At 43.1% G+C, this 21,258-nt stretch overlaps 1 protein-coding gene across 1 annotated transcript in view; it reads right to left on the bottom strand.

Annotated features, from left to right (window-relative positions):
- Nucleotides 1-14,729: 14,729 nt before the first annotated feature.
- The window catches only part of GNG7 (G protein subunit gamma 7), a 379,705-nt gene continuing 373,176 nt past the window's right edge, over nt 14,730-21,258 (bottom strand). Inside the window, exon 6 of the mRNA XM_051972223.1 lies at nt 14,730-21,174. Within this exon, the coding sequence (XP_051828183.1) occupies nt 21,049-21,174 (126 nt within the window). The 3' untranslated portion in view covers nt 14,730-21,048. The remainder of the gene's footprint in view (nt 21,175-21,258) is intronic.

Below are 21,258 nucleotides of genomic sequence, written 5' to 3'. Positions count from 1 at the left end.
AACTGCCCAAAGAATTCAGAAAGACCTGAGTTCAAATGTGACCTCAAATACTTATTAGCTAAGTGGTACTGGGCAGGTCAATCTATCTCTGTCTGCCTTAGTGTCCCCATCTGTCAAATGAGGATAATAACAGCATGTACCTCCCAGGATTGTTCTGAGGATAAAATGAGATTATAACTCTAATGCATTTTGTAAATCTTAAAGCACTATTTCAATGCTAGCTTTTATTATTAGCCATTATTTGTATTAATCACAGATTATATTGTGCATACATATGTATATGTGATTATATGTATATTTGCATATACATGTATTTAGCATGGTAGCAAATTTGCAGGTAGCACAAAGCTAACTCTTTAGATGACAAGAGCTAACAAGATCTCAATAGGGTACAATGCTGAGCTGAATCTAAGAAAGTGATATTTAATAGAGATCAATGTAAAGTCTTATACTAGGATTCAAAAAATCAGTTTCATAAGTATAAGGGGAGGTGGGACATGCCATGAGATGTTCCTCCTCTGTGAAATGGGGGTAATAATAGCACCAACCTCCCAGGGTTGTTTTAAGGATCAATGAATTAATAATTGCAAAGATCTCAGCACAGTGCCTGGCTCATAGCAAGTGCTATGTAAATGTCAGCTATTGGGATTATCCGAAAACAGATAAGGGGAATAATAATGTAAGTACGGGTCAAAAGGACTTCATGGCAGTCCACGTGGGAAAGCGATTTTAGGCTGCATTAATAGGCATGGTTTCCAGGACCAAGGGGGTGCTTTGTGATGGTCAAACCTTAAGCAGAGTATTGTGTTCAGTCTAGAACCACATTTTTATGCAGATGTGTTTATAGACCCATTTCTCATAATGTTTGAGGAGGGAAAAAACCTTGTTCCTGGGGAGAATTTCTTTAGACTACATTTCCCAGTAGGCTCTGTGTCAGCCCACAGCATGGTGACATCAGTGGGCATTAGGTGAAGATGTGCTGTCTCACGAGAGGTATAAAAGTGCTGCAAGCGGCTGGGTGCTGGGTACCCTGGTGATAGAGAGGAGGGAGGCACTGGAAACAAGAAATACCTTCTGTGTGCTCCTGGCTGGGAGTGTTTGGTTGGCTTCAGTTCAAAGGAAGGTGTGAAAGGGTGGCTTTGTGCAGAAAGGATCAAGTGGATTGCCCTTGGCACCGGGCCCTGCGTGCTGGCATCCCATGGTGATGATGGCTGCAGTTCCTGGAACAAAAGACTTCAGTGCTTCTCTAGGAGTCAGTGGTCTCTAGCCTGCAGCCCTGCTTGAGACAGAGGGGAAGGCTTACTGGCAGAGGGGCTTTGGAGCCTTCAAACCAGGTTCCTCCTCTGTTGGGCTAGATCGCTTTCTTAAGGACTGTCTTAAATCCAGATTACTCTGCCTCTAGTTGATTGGCCAGCAAAAGGTCCCAGGCCAAACCCACTTGGTTTTTGTTAGTAAATTTAAGGAGTAATTGTTGTTTTGGCCAGAAACTCTTCCATATTGATTCCTTTTTTTTTTTTTCTTTTAAACTAGGTTCAAAAAGGCCACTTTTGGCCTCATTTCTTTTGCCTTAATCAACGAATGGGTGCTGCCTCAGTCAAACTGAGACCTGTTCAAGACTTAGCTTAAAAAGGCCAAGGTCTCCCACTACATCCAGCCATTCCTGGTCCTCCTGATCCACCCCTGGCCACTGGACCCAGAAGGCTCTGGAAGAGAAAGTGCTCCGGTGACCTCTCACAGCCTCTCTCACCGAACACTTGCATGGCCCAGTATCACCTCCCTGATGTCCTGCTGTCTTTGAGAAGGAAAGACAAACAAGAACAAGAATAAGAACCAGGGCCCCACCACAAGATTACTCTTCTGTGGGTTAAAGGTCCAGAGGAATTAACTAAAGAGGTAATTAATGCTCCCGGGGAGACACAGAAAAAGGCAGCAGTCGGCCAAGGGGGAAGGGAGCGTTTAATGCCCGAATCAGGTATTGTTGCTTAGCTTGCTGCTGTTTACATTAACTACCTGTTGTTTTGAATTCATGTGCACTTGATGGGGTCTGGTACCTCTCTCGATGACCTCATCAGCTGCCCTGGGTTCAGTGACCTCATTGTCGATGAGCTCCGCATCCATTGACCGGTTCTGGGAGCAGAGACTGTACTTTTCTTTGTATCCCTAGGGCTTAGCATGGTGCCTAGCGCATAGTAGGTGTGCTGCTATTACTACCGACTACTGTTACTATATTGGCTACTATCACTGTGCTACATACGACTACTGACTTCTGGTCAATCCCATCCCCACTCTTGCATCTATAGCCCTTTCTCTCCGCTCGCAGTAGCCATCACCTGATTCAGGGCCTCATCTCCCCTTACCTGGACCCCTGCAACCATCCCTTGATTGGTTTGGAGCCCCGGGTTCCCTCTCCTTCCATCCATTCTCTGTATGGCAGCCGAACTAATATCCTAAAGCCCAGGTCTGCCTTTGCGATTCCCTTGCTCAGAAAACTCCAAGGTGCCTCTATTGCCCTTAGATCAGAGCACAAGCCCCCCCCCCCTCGCCCCCCACCTCCGGTTGGGTATTTAAAACCTTCACCGTGGCACCCCGGGCCTCCTCTCCCAGGCTGTTGTTTCCGAAGCAGACTGGTTTCTGTGCCGTTCCTCACTCCTGGCACGCTGCCCCCTCCCTGCACCATCGCCATCCCCGGAACGTACTCCTTGCTTGCCTTCCTTCACCTCTTGGAATCCGTAGCTTCCTTCCTAGTTCGGCTCGGGGACCGCCACCCCCAGGCAGCTTTCTCTAATCTCCTTGGTTGCCGGTACCCCTCCAATTGCTTTGCATATATGATTGTTCGCTTATGTGTAAGTTCCCTCCTTTAGAATACAAGACTCTTGAGCCAGAAGTGGCTTGGGTGGTCTTATGTCTCCAGTGCTTTCCAGTGCAAGGCAAGAAATGGTTATTGGGTGGGTTTCACACAGTGCTGACCTGCTGGTGGTTGGGGGGCTGTGCGTGCTACATTAGGGAGGCCTGATGAAGGACCGTGCTGTCATGCCCTGTGAGGACAGACTTGACCTTGTGTGTATGGACAGATAATCCACGGGCACACTCCCTCCCAGATGGCACAGCCCAGGCAAGGAGGCCGGGCCACACCTGTTTACTGCTCCCTTCTCCATGTGCCCTAGTGGGGCCTAAAGGCTGGGGCTGTCACTGAAGGCAGGTTCTTCCAGTCCTGATGTCTTTAGGAAAGAGAGGGGCTTTCTGGAGCTTAAATCCTGGCCGGCTTCATGCAGGAAAGAGGTGGAGGGAGCTACAGCTTACCTGGCTGGAGTCAGAAAACTAAGACTAAGACAACAGAAGATTAATCTTAAATCCAACTTGTAGCTTCCTTTCCCTGCTCACAGTGTCCTGTCCCGTGTCCCCTCGGGGCCTTGTTCTCCATGCTATAAGTCTAGCTCATCTGAGGTACTCATACTTGTCAACAGCTGACGGAGCAGGAATGTGCCCTTCCAGATGACAGCTCACACATGGTCAAGTGACTGTCATGGGAGTGATTTGGGAGACCAGGACTGGCTGGGCTACTGAGACTTCTGAGGGGGCTCTCAGTTCACCTCACTTAACCCCAGGGTTTATCAACTTCACCTTACCCTTATCGCTGACAGAGGCAATCTGCGATGGTAGGAAAACACACCGGAGCCCGTCAGGAGACCAGGGTCAGAAACCCTACTGCCTACAAACATGGCCGGGTCTAACCTAACCCCAAGCCTCACTCGATCCGCCGATCTGCTCACTCTCATCCCACTCTTCTCCCTTTTGAGGCACCTATAAGCTCTGCTTTCCTTTCTCCTCACTCCTTTCTGAATTCTATCACCTGGCTTCTGACCTCACTATTCAACTGAAAGTACTCTCTCCAAAGTTACTAATGCCCCAGTACTTGCCAAAACCAATGGCCTTTTCTCAATCCCCATCCTTCTTGACCTTTGACATCCTTAATCACTCATCTTCTTCTCCTACAACATCTTAATGACATTGTTTGACCTGTTTCTCCTTCTACCTATCAGACTGCCCTTTCTTCATTTTTTTTTTTTTTTTTTGCTGGATTTTGATCCAGATCATGGACATGAACCATGTCCAGCAAAGTTCTGTCCTGGGCCCTATTTTCCCTCTGTCCTGTTTCACTTGGTGATCTCATCAATCCTCATGGATTCAACAATCATCTCTATGCTAATGGTTTTCATCTGCTATCTATCCAGCTGGAAACTCTCTTCTAACCTCCACATTCCCATTTCCAACTGTCCTTTGAATGTTTTGAACTAGATGTTGAATTCATCATGTTCAAAACTGGGCTGGTGATCTCTCCTCCCTTCTCTCTACCTCTTTTTCCTCTTACTAGAATTCCTCTCCTTCCATCCAGGATGAATCTCCTTTTCCAAAGTTTTAGCTGCTCTGTTTCTGTTTATTAATGGGATAGGACCACCTTATTTCAAAACTGATTCTTTTCTTGGAAAGAAGATGATTCCATTATCTTTCAGAGCCAACAGAGCTTAGAATGTAGGATAAAAAAGGTAACTGAATGAGAGAAGGAGTAGTGGCAATGGAACCTAGAAAGAAGGAATATGATTAGGCACATGTGATGTTATTTGACCAATAGTAGAAATACAGCTTCAAGACTCAGGTCTTCTGGGAAATCTACGCCTCTCTTTTGGAACAGGAGAGAGCAGAGTAATTCTATACTTTCTCTGTAGGTGGGATTATTGAAAGCTACTCTTCTGGTGGACAGAAAAGTTGGTTAGAGGCTTTTCTTTCTCTCTTTTTTTACTTCTTTCCACTCTTTCTACTTAAGGTTGGGAAGTCTTTGGGACCTCATGTCAACATAGGCCCAACCAGACCCAGGAGAAGTAAAGTATATTGGTATGGTTTTATATGCTTCCTCATTTTACAATTGTCACTAAGGATTCTATTTTATGACATGTCATGTTTTGGCAGATTTGAATGTTTGCATTGAGTTTCTGGTATTTCATGTACTTAACAGATTTCAGCTTAAATTAATATGGTCATCATTGACTTAAGAATTTCCCTAACAGTCCACATTCCTCATAGTTCCTAATAAATATCACGAACCAAGTTATGACTATTTTGGGGCATTCCTTTTCTAGGTGCTCTTTTAGGTTATATCTGAAGGATCTTGAAAGTCCTGGCCCCTAACAGATTTGAGCTATAATTAGCCTTGGTAACACAAGGGTAAAACTCATGGAGACCATTTGTTGATACATCATGAGCGAGAATTTGATCTTTGTCATTGGAAGGTGTGTCACTCTAGTAAAACACTGGTTATTTTAAAGTATCAAAAGTTAACAACAAAAAATGGAATGGGGATATTAATCCCAGCTGGGCCTGCTTCCTTAAATGGATAGGAAAGCCCCAGTCTGAGAAGAAAGGCCTGATGGTCCACTATTTCCCATGTGATTGGATGATATTTGGATCAGTGTTTCTTGTGGACTGAGAAGCTTCAAAGCTGTTAAATGGGAACTTTATCCAGAGGTGCCCCATTTTGATCTTAATTTAATTCCAACAAAATATGCAGCCTGGCATTATAAATAAGAGTAAAAAAAGGAAATATCTTGCTTGTATACTTATGAATACTTTCCAAATGTGTGTGTGTAGGTGCTACTATGACTAACAAAATGTAAATTCACTTTGGAGTTTTTCGTCACTGTGCGTTTTCTCAATCAATGAGTCCCAGTGGTACAAGTACTATCATGTGTACCTTTGGAATTTTTGGACATTGAAAAGGGGTCCTGGAATTTGGAAACATTAGAAACCACTTGCTCTCCATCAGTGATATGTGTTTTCCAGCTGTGACCTTCCATGATTTTTCAGGCTTTGGTGACTTTACTGCTTGCCTGCCTCCCTGAGTTCTTGAGGCTAGGGCTACATATGGCTGGACCCCTCTGGACTCCAGGGCTTTGGCCACACCTCCCTATGTTGGCCTTCCAGGGGAATCTAGGAAGCTTCAAAACTGGGTTAAGTAACATAGCCTGGGATTTTTCCTGTTCACAAAAAGACTTGGGCTAATGGCACCTCTGGGTTCCCTCTCCTGCTAGCAAAGATGAAGCTTCCTTTCCACAGTTTTGGCTGCTCTTTTTAGGCTTAGAGGGAGGAAGAGGAGGTTGCTCCCCCCCCACCCCCTTCTCTCTCAATCTCTCTTGTCATTGGAGATGACATCTCTCATCTCTCTAGAGATCATAGTTTTACTTTTAATAAGGAACATGGGGATTATCTACTTCACTCTCTCCATACTTCACTCATTTGAGGGTTCTTCAAAGACAGAGGCTCAGTATCCTCCTTTATGCTGAGGATTTTCAGAGGACAAGGGCCAAATCATATCCCTTTTGAGGCCTCCATTTCTCTACCTGAATAATGAGGGTGTCAACTGATCGTAAAATCACTGAATCTTAAGAGAGCTTTCCCAGGTAATTTAGTTCAGCAATCTTCCACAAAACCGATCTTCACTTAATGACCCCCATGGAAGACTCACCACATCCCATCTTCAAAGATGGCCATCCCATTTCATTTTGGGAGAGCTTCCATGGTTGGGAAGTTATGCTTTACTGCAAGCCTAATTATGTTTCTTCAAAGTCTTGCTAAGAGAACTGGATCTCAGTTCCACCCTCTGTGACCAAACAGAATAAATTTGCTCTCTCTTCCACATGTGAAAACCCATCAAATATTTGAAAGAAGAATTATCTAAAAAGCAACTAAATAGATCAGGCTCAGTGGATAGGGTTGGACCTGGAATCAGACCTGAGTTCAAATCTGGCCCCAAACATTTATTAGCTGTGTGATCCTGGGCAAGTCCCTTAACTTGTTTGCCTTAACCTACTGGAGAAAGAATGGCAGATCACTCCAGTATCTTTGCCAAGAAGATACCATGAACAATATACTCCATGGGGTCAAGAAGTATTGGATGTGACTGAATGACAAAAACAACAAGGTCTCTATTAGGTCTATGACTAGTTTTCTCTCTGAAGGTAGAGACCCCTAGTTCTACCACTCATCCTTGAATGGTTTTGTTTTGAGGCAATTAAAAAAAAAAGACCACTCTGGTGATGGCCACTCTGTTGCTTGTCAGTGTCCTTCATCAAATATGGTGCTTAGGACCGAATAGAGTGCTCCAGATATGTTCTGGTTGGGGCAGGATACAATTGAAAAGAGCAGCTCTTGGGCATTGGAACCCATGCATCTCTGTATTATTTGTTTTTTTTTTTTTAAGTGTTGATACTGTTTTTGTTTACACTAATCAATTCCCAATAATCTTCCTCTTCCCAGTATCCTGCCCCACTCCAGAACTCTCTTACCAGAAAAACTGCTGATTTCAGAAAAGCCTGGAAGGACTTACAAGAACTGATGCTAAGTGAAGTAGACAGAACCAAGAGAACATTGTACACAGTTACAACAAGAATATGTGTTGATCAACTTGGCTCTTAGCAATGCGGTGATTCAAGGCAATTCTAATCGACTTGGGATAGAAAATACAGTTTGCATCTAGAGAGAGAACCATGGAGATTGAATGTGGATCACAACATAATATTTTGTTGGCTTTTTTCCTTCCTCATGCTTTTTCCCTTTTGGTCCAATTTTTCTTATGCAACATGACAAATATGGAAATATATTTAAAAGAATTGCAAATATTAACCCATATCAGATTGCTTGTTTTCTTGGGAAGGGGAAGGGTAAAAGAGGGAGGGAGAAAAATTTGGAATACAAAATCTTAGAAAAATGAATGTTGAAAACTATCTTTATGTATATTTGGAAAAATAAAATATTATTGAGGAAAAAAAAAAAAGGAAAAAACCTTCCAAAACTGCTGCCCCAAACAAACCTATCCAGAGACTATGCCTGGCAGCCCCTTTATCCCAAGAGGAGAGAAGTGTAGTTCCTCCTCAGTTCTTTGGAGTCAAGATTCCACCTCAGGTAAAATCTGAAATTTGGTGTCCTTTAGTATTTTTTATTTACATCATTGTCATAATGTACCTTGCTCTCCTTTGTTCTCTCCTTTGTTCTTTAGTTCTTCATGTAAATCTTCACATTTTGAAAAAATTCTTCATATTTATTATTTCTTATAGTGCCAAAATATTCTCTTTTCTACATGGATCATGGTTTGTCCCACCATTAGCTTTTTGGGGGTTCTGAAATCCTGTGTTCTATGCTCTAATATTATCTTTTCTAGTTTTAATCTCTTGTGAATCTTTCCCTGTCCTCTTTCTCTATCACAGAAGGATATCTCCAAAACATTTTCCTCTTCAGAGGTAAGAGTGAAGAAATATTGATGGAGGGCTCCCCAAGGGTGAGAGATAACCCTATCTCCCTGCCTAATACCCATTCCTGGGCTCCGGTTTTATGGATAGTAGATCCATTCATCTTTTTATGAGTATTCTGGCCACAGTTCAGACTGGATCTCCAGAGATCACATCATCTCTCCATGAGGGTGAAAAATTCTACCTGTTTCTTTGTGAGAACTGATGAACTCTAAATGAGAACTGAAGCATACTTTTTTCACTTTATGTTTCTTGTTTTTTCTTTTTAATTGTAACACGGTTAATATAGAAATGTTTTGCATGACTTCACATGCAATTGATATTATCTTGCTTGCCAGATATTATATTGCTCGGCTGACTAAGGATTCCAGGGCCCTGATTGATACCGATCACTTTCTCCAATGGTACATTTAACAAGTCAGGTATACAAGTACTCTGAAGTGTGAGGTAGTTACCATACTTACCATGGCTTACTCAGCTTGTCCCTGTTATCCTGATCAGGGTGCTAGAAATCTTTCATTAAAGAACCCTGGATGGAAGGTTCACAGAATGATATTTCAGATTCTTTCTCTGCATCCCTACAAAAGAAATGCCTCATTGGAAAGGGGCTGCAGTCTCTGAAAATGACTCAGACTCTAGCTTAGGAAGACAGAGCCAAAGACCCCTCAGAAGGTTTAAGGTAATACTTCTTTTCATTTAAGTCTCCCATTCAATCAGCTACCAGAAAATGGGGCCTACCTGGTCATCTTGCCATTGTCTCTCTGCTTTCCACTTGAAGTAGCTACCTTCCTGATGCGGGAGTAAATCTACTCAGTTTTAGAATTCTATCCTTGGGCTGAACAGTTCTGAGTGGTGGGTAAATGTAAACTCCCCATATCTACTATTTAGTCAGTCCCTGACTATGCAGTATCTCATCCATCTGGTCATCCACCAGGATACCAAGGCCTTATCAACTTAACATTCAGCCTTCTGAACCAATATAATAAAAATGACAATTTACCTAAATTAACTTATTCAGAGCCATGCCAATCAAACTATCAATGAATTATTTTATAGAGCTACAAAACAAACAAACAAACAACAAAATTCATTTGGAAGAACAAAGGATCAAGAATATCAATTAAGGAAATCAAACAATATGAAGGAAGGAGGCCTAGTTGTTCCAGATTTCAAGCTATATTGCAAATCAGTAAACATCAAAACGATCTGGTACTATCTAGGAAATAGAATGGTGGATTAGTGGAGTAGTTTAAGAACACAGTAACAGTAGTAAATCACAATAGTTAGTAATCTATGTTTAATAAACACAAAGATTCAAGCTTTGAGGGTAAGAATTCACATTTTACAATAATTTCTGGAAAAACTGGAGAGCAATTTGGTAGCAACCAGGCATAAATTAACATACACCATAAACTAAAATTAGGTCAGAATGAGTAAATGATTTAGACATAAAAGGTGATATAAATAAATTAGGAGCACATCAATATTTACCTGTCAGATCTTGGATCAGGGAAGAGTTTTTGACAGTGCAAGAGATAGGATCACAGGAAATAAATGGATAATTTTGATTACATGAAATTAAAAAGGTTGTATTCAAACAAAATCAGTTGAGGTGCAATTAGAAAGAAAGCTATTTCTTTTATAGAAAGTTTCTTTGATAAAGGGCTCACTTCTCAAATATGTAAGGAGCAGAGCCAAATTTGTAAGATCTATTCCCTAATTGATAAATGGGCAAAAGCTATGAAGAGGTTGTTTTTAGGAGAAAACAAAGCTATCAATAGTTACATGAAAAAAAATTCTCTAAATTACTATTGATTAGAGAAATGCAAGTTAAAACAAAGTACCACCTTACACTTATCAGATTAGCTAATATGACAGAAAAAGAAAATGATAAATGCTGGAGGGGATGTGGAAAAATAGGTTCATTAATGCATTGTTGGTGTAGTTGTAAATTGATCCAATCATTCTGGAGAAGAATTTGGAACCATACCCAAGGTGCTATAAAACTGTTCATACCCTTTAACTCTTCACTCTTAGGACTATATACCCAAAAAAAGGTGAAGAGAGAAAGAGCCTATATGTGCAAAAACACTTATTACAACTCTTTTTGTAGTGACAAGGAGTTGGAAAATGAGATGATACCTATTAAGTGAGGAATAGTTGAATAAGTTGTGGCATATTATTAAGATGAAAAACTATTGTGTCATAAGATATGATGAGCAGGATGATTTCAGAAAAATCTGAGACTTAAATAAACTTGTAAAGTGAAAAGAGCAGAACTAGGAGGACATTGTATATAGTAACAGCAATATTGAAAGTAAAATCAACTGTGAAAGCCTTAGCTATTCTGATCAAGACAGTGATCTACAATAATTCCAAAGGCCCCCTGAAAAAAAGATGCTACTTGCCTTCAGAGAGAGAACTGATGAACTTTGAGTGCATATTTTTTCCACTTGCTTTATGCTTCTTGTTGTTTATTTGTTTTTTGCAACATGGATAATATGGAAATATGTTTTGCATGACTTCACATGTGTAATTGAAATCATATTGCTTGCCTTCTCAATGGGTGGGAAAAAGATGGAAGGGAAGGAGAGAGTGTAGAACTCAAGATTGAAAAAAAAAAGTTAAAATTAAAAAAAATGCAAGACACAGTGGAAAGAAAAAAGGAAATTGTAGTGACCTAAGTGATCACTTAAGAGTGTGCTCCCAAGGTACTGAGGGAGAATTTTTTTTCTTGCTATATCTTTAAAGTAAATTTCTCTTTATAAAAGCTAAACAAACAGAAAACCTATGTAGCCTGCTGTCATATGTGTCCTTCCTTCTTTCTGCCTCATACTTTCTTCTTGTTCTGGGGACACTAAAAATCAGTGTTAACTTTGCTACAATAAAGGGTGTGACAACCGACTGCCCAAAGGCTCCTCCACTAACCAAAACTCCTTTCTCTGCAACCACCTCTCTATGTGTGGTGTCTGAAACTATTAGAATCTCTTTGAGCCCGATGACGTTAGGGGCCGGATCACTATGCATATGACACAGTGCTTGGTACGTGGAAGTTGTTAACTAAATGCTTTTTCATTCAACCATCTGTCTATTCAAGCATTCATTCACTTACCCCAAAATATCATCTTCCTGAAGCTGAGATTTAATCAGGTAAATATCAGGTCTAACTCGCATTCAGGAAAAAGGCATGGCCACAGAAGTTTGTCTGAAAGAGAGCTGGGCCTTTTGCTGGTCTGAAGCTCAATGTGAGTTCTTAGCGTGATAGGGCCAGAAGGACACAGTGCCCGGTCGTTGTGAGCATTTAATAAATGCTTTTCATTCGTTCCTCTTGGGCCACATCGAGAGAGGCAGGGAGTTAAGGACAAAGAAACTGACAGTCCTGCTACATCCTGCCTCAGTCAGTCCCCCACCTTGATTATTATATTCTGTTCTGGGGCCCGTTTTTCCCTGCTATTCTCTTCCTGATCCGCACTAGATTTGGCTTGGATGTTGCCACATTGTGGTCTATTAATAATAAATAACCAAAGAAAATAAGCCTCCTGCCTCTTTTCTGCATGTCCTTCTAGAGCACATTTGATGAGCTAGAAGGGATCCAGAGGAAGGTGGCCAGGATGGCAAGGGGCCTCAGAAGTAGGCCCCTTGAGGACCAGTTGAAGAAACAACAGGGGATGTTTATCTTTAGCCTGGGGAAGAGGGCACATGAATATAGCATTATAGGCAAGTCATCTAGATCAACTCCCTTATTTCATAATTAGAAAAAAAGACCTAGATATTTATAGATTTCAAATTGGAAGGGACCTTCAAGGCCATCTAGATTATCCCCCCTCATTTTGTGGATGTGGGAAAGGAGCTTCAGGAAAGTTTAATTGAAATACCAGGGGTTTTACAGCTAGCAGATTATCAAAGGTGAGGTTTGAATTTAAGACCTTTAAATCTCAAACTGGCCTTTTCCACCATACCAAAGTCATGGGCCAGTCTGGATTACAAGCCAAGGCCTTTAACTCCCTGTGATGCATGCTGCCTCTTCCAGATAACTGCCTTCCAGTTTTTGAAGAGCTGTTATAAGGAAGAGAAGAATTGGACCCATTTTTCTCAAGTCCAGATCTGGAAGGGATTGGGGAAAGCTGCTGGGAGACTCCTTGTAAAGACTCCTCAAAAATGAGAGCTATCTAAAAGTGAAACTAGCAGTCTTCAGGGTTTTTCCTCAGTATAAGTTTTTGAGGGAAGGCTGAATGACCAATTGTTGGGGATGTTTTTGAAGGGGATTCCTATATTGCTAAGGATTGGACTGACTAGTTGGCCTCTGCGGGCCTTTCCAGTTGTGATTCTGTGAAGTCTTCCCAGACTAATGAGCCCCAGCTCTGACCACTATCATTTGCTCTGACAGCTCACTTAACCTAGAGATTTAGCCAAGTCTGAGGTTGGTGACTTATGTGGATCTGTCTGCTCCCTTAGAGATGAGTTCCCTGGAAAGAAAACTATATTTTGCCTTCCCTCCTCCCACTAAGAGCTCCCAAAGGGCATGGGTTTTATCTTCCCACTCAGGCTTTGGAGTTCTTTAGAGCAGAGACCACTGTCTTCCTCTTCTTTTTGGGGATCTCCAAAGAGGGGGCTACTTCCCCCTTAAGATTTTTTTGGGGTCATCTCTGTCTTCAGGCTGAGGCATCATGGTACAGTGGAGAGAACCCTGGAGTTCAGAGATCTTGAGTTCAAACATCAGCTCAGTTACCTGTGTGACCTTGGATATATAACATCTCTCCTCATCTGTGAAATGAAGGCATTAGTCCAGATGCCTGCTAAGGGCTTCTCAGTCTTAAATATATACTTCTCTAATCCTAGATTAGGTGTGAAGCCTCAGTTCATCTGATACAAAGTTCATCCGACTTTGATTAAATCATTTGATTATTTTTAAGCCTCAGTTTTTTCATCTGTAAAATGAAGGGATGGGATGGGATGATCACTAAGGTCCCTCCCAGCTCTAATAGGTTAATTCGATTTTGTTGCTCAAATGAGGCTGTCATGAGGTATCCAAGATCATTGGTGGATCTTATTTTGCACAGTCTGAGGGACTTTCCCATGAAGGAAACTCCAGTTCTATTTGTCTTCCAAGGTTAAAGATTGTGGCCAGACCCCAAGCCTTGATTTTAGACAGTAGTTACACTTCCCTTCCCGAGAGAAAAGAATCTAGTCTCATTGTTGTCCCAGATTGGCATAAGAACAGTCCGGGTGTAATGGGGAGAACCCGGGGCCCCGGAGCGTTGTTTTTGGGGACGGTGGGGCACAGAGATGTCAGCCATGTCATTAGGAGTCCTTCTGATTTATGTGGACCAGATTAAAATGAAACTGAGAAACATGGAACTGAACAGATAACAAGACAATAAAACAGAGAACATTACATCTAGAAACTGTCGATATGCATCCCACAAGGATCTATATGTAGGATCTTGTGGTCCTCACTTCGATTTGTATTGGATGTGTAGGGGAACGTGTTCTGGTTTTTTTGTCCCAGCCCTCCCACTAGCTCCATGTTCAGTTTTTGGCAATTTTCCTTAAGTGTAAATGGAAGGGATCGGAGTATGAACTATATTGGAACACTGTTTAAAACCTATCCAGCTTAAGTTTGGACCTTGTTTCCCATCAGCATAACCTCATTTCACTGAGCAAACATTTAAAAGCTACTGTGTTACCCAACACAGGACCTTAGACAAGTCAAATCCACCTTCTGGAAAATGGGGACAACAATCCCTGCCCTTCCTTTTTGTCCAAGGGCATTATCAGTGAGATAAGGCACGTGAGGACCACGTCACTTCCATGAAGTCTGTGTAACTGTAACCATCTGTGGCTGAAGCCCAAAACTGTGGCACAATCCCCGGGGTGCCGGGGAAGGGATTCGTACCCACCTCTGGGGCAGTCTCGAGGCTTAGTCTGAACAAACGACAGAGGCCCTGGTTCTGTCACTAACTCCTCTACCCTCTCTGGGCCTTCAATTTCCTCTTTGTAAAATGGAAACTCAAATAAGAGAGTGGCTGACGCATGCTCTGCCCACCTCTGGCAAGCATCATGAGACTTGTAAGAGATCTCAGAGAGCCAGTGCTCCAGCTCCCCAATCTCATAAAGGGAAGTGAATTACCTAGTCTCATGTGGGAAAGAGAGTGTGGATTTAAACTCGGGACCTTCAACTGTCAAGCTAAAGTGCTTTCCATCAAACCATGGGGCTTCTGTTTTTAGCTTGCTGAGTGAGCTTAGAAGCTCTTCTCCATTCTGGGACTTGGTTTCCCCATCTGTAAGATGCCTTGCCTTGAAGAGTAAGGGGGGGCTGCTTTTGGTGTTGATATCCCTGTGAGCTGTAGTGTGGACCCCAGGCTGCTGGTTCCCCTAAAGTCTGCTCCCACTTAAAAAACAACATGAAAGAAAATGCAGGAAAGTGAAAAGTAAGCCTTTTTTGTTTTTATTGTGGTATCAATTCACTTTGTAACAACAGTTCCACAAAACAGTCAACACTGTGCGAGAATAGCTGATGGCACACCTGGAGTCCCCCTCCACCTCGGCTGTTCCCAGGGCGGCTGGGCACCTTGCTAGCCCCCAAGAACGCTTCCTGAAACAGTCTCTCTTAAGCTCCATGGGTGTTTGGCAATGGTATCAGTTGGCAAAGAAAGAAGAAAGAAAGGAAAATGTTCGACGCGGCTTCTCAGGGAGTTAAATGCTCTGTCCGCTTCCTGGGCAAGTGCTCCTCAAGGAGGAGCCACGGCGCTTTTACCTAGTTTGGAAACTCCTCAGGGGCTGAGCTCGGCTAGTCCGGCCTTCCAGAAGGCAAGGGCCCGGGAATTAGGCTGTGAAGGAGATGGAGGAGTTGCCTGAAGGCCCCATTTCTGAGGACTTTGGGACCCTACTGTATCAGGCTTGGGCCCGAAGGACAAAAGACAGCCCCTTTCTGTTCTGGAGCAGGCCTCAGAAGCTTCCATCCCTGGGGTCAAAGGTCATGACCCCGGGGGATCGTTCAGCTCAGGGGGTTGACCAGGCAATCTCACTCTAGGCTTAGAGGAAGCCAGGCCATTTTGAGAAGGAGAGAAATCACCCTACAATCACATGGGATTAACCTTTCCGCAGGTTCCCAGGTGGGCCTGGGTGAGAGCCTGCTTAGGCCAGGGCAGGTGGAAATCCTAGTGCTCCAGGGCCCCTTATCCTCTCCAGCCACGGAAAAAAGTGAATGGCTTTGCAGATGCAATGGAAATTCCATTTCCCATTGCCATGCCCTGCTTTCAGTTCCTTTTTCCCAATTCTTGCTAATACCTTCAGAAGCTGGCTGGCTGGTCTCAAATAGTCCCAAGGTTCGGGCTTGGCCTAGGCCACCTGCTGCCACTGCCACTGGAAGCAGGAGAGAAGCTACCTTCCTGCCTTGTAGAGAGCACTTAAAAGTCCTAAAGAAAATCTAATTTTTTTTCTTTTTGGCAAATGCACAGACAGAAAAGTACAAGCAGTAACTGTTATTTGTATGTATGTTTATCCTAAACAAAAACATCTCATCTACTGTATGAACATTGATAAGAGAAGAATAAAAATTTTGAGGATTTTTCTTTGTAGAAAGTGAGTGACCACCTTCCTGCCTCCTCCCGGTTTGAGCACAGGTGCCATGAATCCCCAGCTTTCCTCAACTCACCTCTCCTCACCCCAGGCCTGATAGTGGGCACACAGGGGATGCGGGAGGAGCAGCCAGCAAAGAGGGAAGGGTTACTGAAGGAGAGGATGGGCAAAAAAATACCATGAAGTGCCACCTATGGGAGGCTGGAGACCCATGAGGGAATCTTAGTTTTCCCACTGACCTTGGGATCCCATTTCATCATCTAGGTTATGCAGGGGCTGAGCAAGCAATCTCTAAGGAGGATTTCTGACCCAGATGAGACGTGGGGAAGGAGACTCATAGGGCAGCATCCAAGAAGCTAGGGAAGGAAAAGTCAGTGGAAAAAGTAGGATGTGAAGCTAAGAGTGTGGGGCATGTTTGTCAGAGACAAAAACTGCTTAGTCTTCCCAGCTCTGATTACTCCTCTAGACGACCTCACAAAGGCAGACAAATACTCACTCTGCAAGGACAGTGACTACATCTCATCCAAATTGTGCTTCCAATCTAGAGCACAACACTCTGTATGCTGGCAGGAGCTTAATTGGTTGTTTTAATATTGGCATCTAAATATTGGTATTTGGCTATTTGGAGAATAGAAACTGGGTTTCCATGGTTACCTAGGCTAGCTCTGTACTCTGCCTAGTGTCATCATGAGACTAATTTGTTCTCTAGGAGAAATAAAAAAAAACTCATCTTGGGGAAATTGAGTCCTTTACTTTTAGTAAGGTGGTTGGCTTTCACTGGCCAAAAGTTCCCAGGGAGGCTGTCGGACTCTGTCCTTTTTCAAATCCTGACCTGCTTTCTCCTCTTTATCTAGGAATATTGGAGCAAAATAGGCAGAGCACAAATAGAGGCAGGTCAGGTATGTGGGAGCCCAAGGGAAGCTAGATTTGAACTGAATGGTGTCCATAAGCTATCATGATTTCTTGAGGCTAAAGCCTGGCTCATGACAACTTCTGGATCTAATTTTTTCCTGCCAAGGTCCCTCAGAATTACATTCGAAGACTATAAAAGAGCTGGAAGGGCCCTTAGATTATCTAGTCCAACCCCCTCATTGTAAATTAACTGGTTTCATCTCCTGGATAATCAGGATGATGTCACTGGCACTTGGACAGAGGTCAGCTATTAGCCAGGGCTCTGCTATGAAGGGATTCCCTTTCAGATTTGGCACAGCTGCCCACTCCTGGGCAGGAGAAAAGGTAGGGGCAATGCCCTGGGAATTGGCAAAACAAAATGTATTTTCTGGAGGAAGGTAAACAAGGTCTACTGCAATACTGAGAAATCAAAAGGATCTAGAGAGAAGGTCTCACCTGTGGCCCAGAAACTTGTGTGTAAATGCCCAGCCAGATCCATAGCAGAGCTGAATGTCTGGGATAAGCCAGTGCTTCAGGGAGGAGGGTGCAAGTGATCTAGGACTTTTGCTGAAAGAGCCAGACCCTCTTAGACAAATTATATTCCTTTTTCAGGCCTCAATTTCCCTTCAAGCAAAACGAGAGGGTTTGGATTTGATGATATTTAAAGTTTCCACCAGAGAAACATACTCAGCACTTATTTTGCTTTTTTCAAGGCCAGATAGAGGGGAAGTCTCATTTTTTTTATTTCTAAAGTTTCACAGTGCTATTAAGATGGAGGAATGAAAGACAGATCTACAGAGCCATCTTTGGGGCAGATGGGGTCTTCACAAGCTGTATTTCTGACAAATGTCCCCTCTCCAGCTGTACATCCTGGAGGACTTGACTTCCCCTTTTTCTTCAGTCATCTTTTCCTTTCCTTGGCCTGTGTTCTGGCACTTTTAAGGGCTAGACCTTGAGGGCCCTAAGGCTGGGTTTGTGGCCTGAAGGATATGATCTAGGAAGTTCCTGAACTAGTATTGGAGGGGAAGATGAATCACCTTGTAAATAGTCTCACACTCAGCTGGCAGTTAAAAGAGCATGCAGTATTTGCCACCACTAAGTCTTTTAAATATCCCTAAAAATGGTCCTTGGGACCATTGGGACCCAGACACCTTAAGGTTCTTACATTAGATTTAACATCAGAGGACTGGTCTGAATCCAGACTCTCAATAATCTTGGGCAAATCATCTTTTTTCACTGGACTGCGGTTTCCTTATCTAAATAACATGAAAGGTTTAGATTCAATGAACATTAGGGTCCTTTTCAACTTGAGATCCTATGATGAAGTTGAAGTGGAATGAAGCAGGGATCCTTTGAACTTTCCCTTTCTTAAAGCAGGAAGGGGCCAAGGAGGAGGTGTGTTTGGTGCTCTGGCTGAGAGGACTGCCAGAACACTCAAGCGAGGGTGGACAAGAGTCCAAAGCCGGTTAGCACTAGCCACACCTATTTATCTCAAAGATAAAGGGTGGGAAATTGTGGCACCCTCACTCAACACAATGGCTGTTTTAGCTACTAAGTAAGTGGGGCCTAGGATTGTAATTTTCTCTCCCAAATCCCAGCTCAATGTTGTCCCTTGGAAATCATGCTGCTGGACAGCTGAGTACTCTTTGCTATGTGATTCCTAGGGCAGTTCTAAGTAAATTCATCTGGGAATTTGGCACAATTATCCCAGTGGGAAGGTTCTTTGCCTTCAGCAATGTAGAAAGAGCAGATTTCTAAAGTTTTGGTTCTGCCACTTAATGACCTTGTGCAAGTCCCTTCCCCACCTTGAGTTTCTTCTATAAAATGAGGGGATTGGACTAGATTGGCCTTAACCCAAGCTTTTCTGTAAATTGATAAAATCTCTTTCACAGGCAGTGAAAATTTGTAGTCAGAAGATCTGGGTTGAAACCTTGGCTTTGCTACTTCCCAGACATGTGTGACATTGGGTAATTTCCTTAATCTCTCTGAGCCTCTTTTTTAACTTTTGTGAAATGGATTAGATGATCTGGAGGTCCCTATCTTGGCTCCAAATTCTGCATCCTTAGAACATCAAAGCTCACGAGGAAGGAGCTGAGAGTGAGGAAGAGGACAAATCACTATAGGTTCAAGAAATAAGGTCAAGGTCCCTTGGTAATAAGTTTGTGGACAGGGGAATCACTTGGAGGAATAAGATCTCTAAAGTCTCTTAGTATGTGACACTATGAATTCAGTCATCTAAAATCTGGCTTTTTTAGCACATGCTAGGAGGCCATGGCCTTGCTATTGAGTAAAGAGATTTGGCTGGTAAATGGGAAGGGAGAGGCTTCCCTGAGCTCTATTCTTCCCCTGTCCCTCAGTTTACATGCAACTCCCAGAGGACTATTTTGGACAATAAACCTTAAGCAGGGTTTCAATACCAGCTCTGTCATTGTGTGACCTTGTAGCAAGTCACTTGATTCTGGAGACCTCAATTGAAAATGAGACAATTGGACTAGTTTATCTTTAAAGTCTCAACTCCAAATTCTATGATACAGCAGAGGAGAGACTTTCTTTGCTTTGTTATAGGCTGCCAGTAATAGCAGCAAATAAGGTAAAAGGAGTTGCTTCACTGGGTATTTCTAGTGTTGGGTCATTCCTAGTGAGGAGGAAGAGAATTTCTCTTCATTGGACATGAGGGTCAGGGAAGCTCAGCATTCTGGCTCTAACAATATTTCATCATCCCTCTGTCTTTTCTTTAAGGCCTGACTCAGGTAGAACCTCCTCCATGAAGCTTTTCCTGACTCCCCACAGAAGCACTACCCCTCAACATCCTCTGAGATCCTCCAGCACCTGAGAGGGACGTCTCCTTTGGCTCCTTTTATTCCAATTTATGTTGCTGTTAACTGTGCAAGAGTTTTGCCTCCTCTATAGGATTTTAAACTTCAGGAGGACATGGACAATTTCTTTTTATCTTAGTGCATGCCTTAAACTCTACCTGGTGTTTAGTACAAGAGCTGGCACATAGTATTTAATAATTGGCTGTAGGATTGAACTGAATTGACTTAAGCTCCACTTTTCTGGGATTTAAAGGGGTAGGTGGGCACATTTTGATCCTGGAGAAAGGAAACCGAGGACCCTTGGGGGGCACTTATTTTAGTGTCTTTGACAAAGAATCATCTCTTAAATGAGCAGGAGTTTAAAAAAAGGATTAAGCTATACAGTTAATTAAAAAAAAACCCAATAACAACAACAAATGAATAACTTTCAAACCCCCTTATCCTCAGAAGCAAAAAGCAATTCTGACCCCACTCCCACCCCCAATTCTCAGAAGACAAGACCAAAGGATTCATCCTGAGCCTCCTCTCAGGCAACAATACACAGAAATTGAAGAGCTAGGATGGAATCAAAGATTTCAAATACCCACATCTATACTTCATGCTTCCCCCCAATGCCCCTCCCCCCCCCCTTCCCAAATTGGCAATGCAAGGAGATGGGCACTCCCCAGTTCAAGCCACTGTCAATTAATTCCCTTGATGGCTGGGGAGCTATACAGAGAGTGCTGCCCACAATGTGGTGGTGGAGATACAAATGCCATATGTTGTGTGAGTTGGGAAATGCATGCTCTAATCCATGGATAACTTCCCTTCCCTATGCCCTCTGCCTCCCTCCCCTCCCATCCATGCCTTCATTATCCGTTTATATGATACTGTTGTCAAAATATCCTCCCCTGGTCCCCTTTTAGCAATGCATAATTTCCATATGTTTTTTCTTTTTTAAATGAAAGAGTAGGTTTCTTTTTTAAAAGAATGAGCAATTCCTTTAACTCTGAACTCCTGCCAATCTAACCCGAGTCTCTGAATGGCAGGCCAATCTAGGAAGAATTACAATCTAAGTTCACTTTGACCTTGATGGGAGGGCCCTCTAATAACTGGCAGACGTCCTAGGTCTCCCCCTGTCTCTCCACCCACCCTTATTTTGAAACCACTATTTAAATGGCACTAGAGTATCTTAAAAAAAAAAATCAAAACCCTGACCCTAACCCCTCCTCTCAAGGACATTTAGACTGCTTCAAATTGGTAGGCTGACCCCACCTTGTGGGCACGCTGGATTTGATTTTCCACCCGAACACAAAGCATAGTGTTCGCCCCTCCTCATGGTGGTGGGGGTGGCCGCAATGGTGCTGGGGATGGTTTTGGCCGTCGAGAGTTTTTGTGACTTAGGACAGGTTTGGCTTGAGATCGGTATTGAACGGGGATGGCCCTTCCAGGGAGAGAGGCTCTGTACGCACAGGAGGATGGAGCTACAGGATGATACAAGGCTTTTTGTCCTTGAAGGGGTTCTCTGAGGCAGGCACTCCCACCAGCAAGGGATCATTCCGGGCGTGCTGTTCACAGTAACTCATGAGCTCGGAGGAGGCTTTGGAGACCTGCATGTGGGTAGAGGTTGAAAAGAGCAAACACAAAGAAACAAGGTTAAGGGCCATGAGGATCTTTAGGCAGGAAGCTGAGGA

Source organism: Antechinus flavipes, chromosome 1 (genome assembly GCF_016432865.1).
Source record: "Antechinus flavipes isolate AdamAnt ecotype Samford, QLD, Australia chromosome 1, AdamAnt_v2, whole genome shotgun sequence".
In the NCBI taxonomy this organism is placed as follows: Eukaryota; Metazoa; Chordata; class Mammalia; order Dasyuromorphia; family Dasyuridae; genus Antechinus; species Antechinus flavipes.
This window is presented reverse-complemented; position numbering and strand designations above follow the sequence as displayed.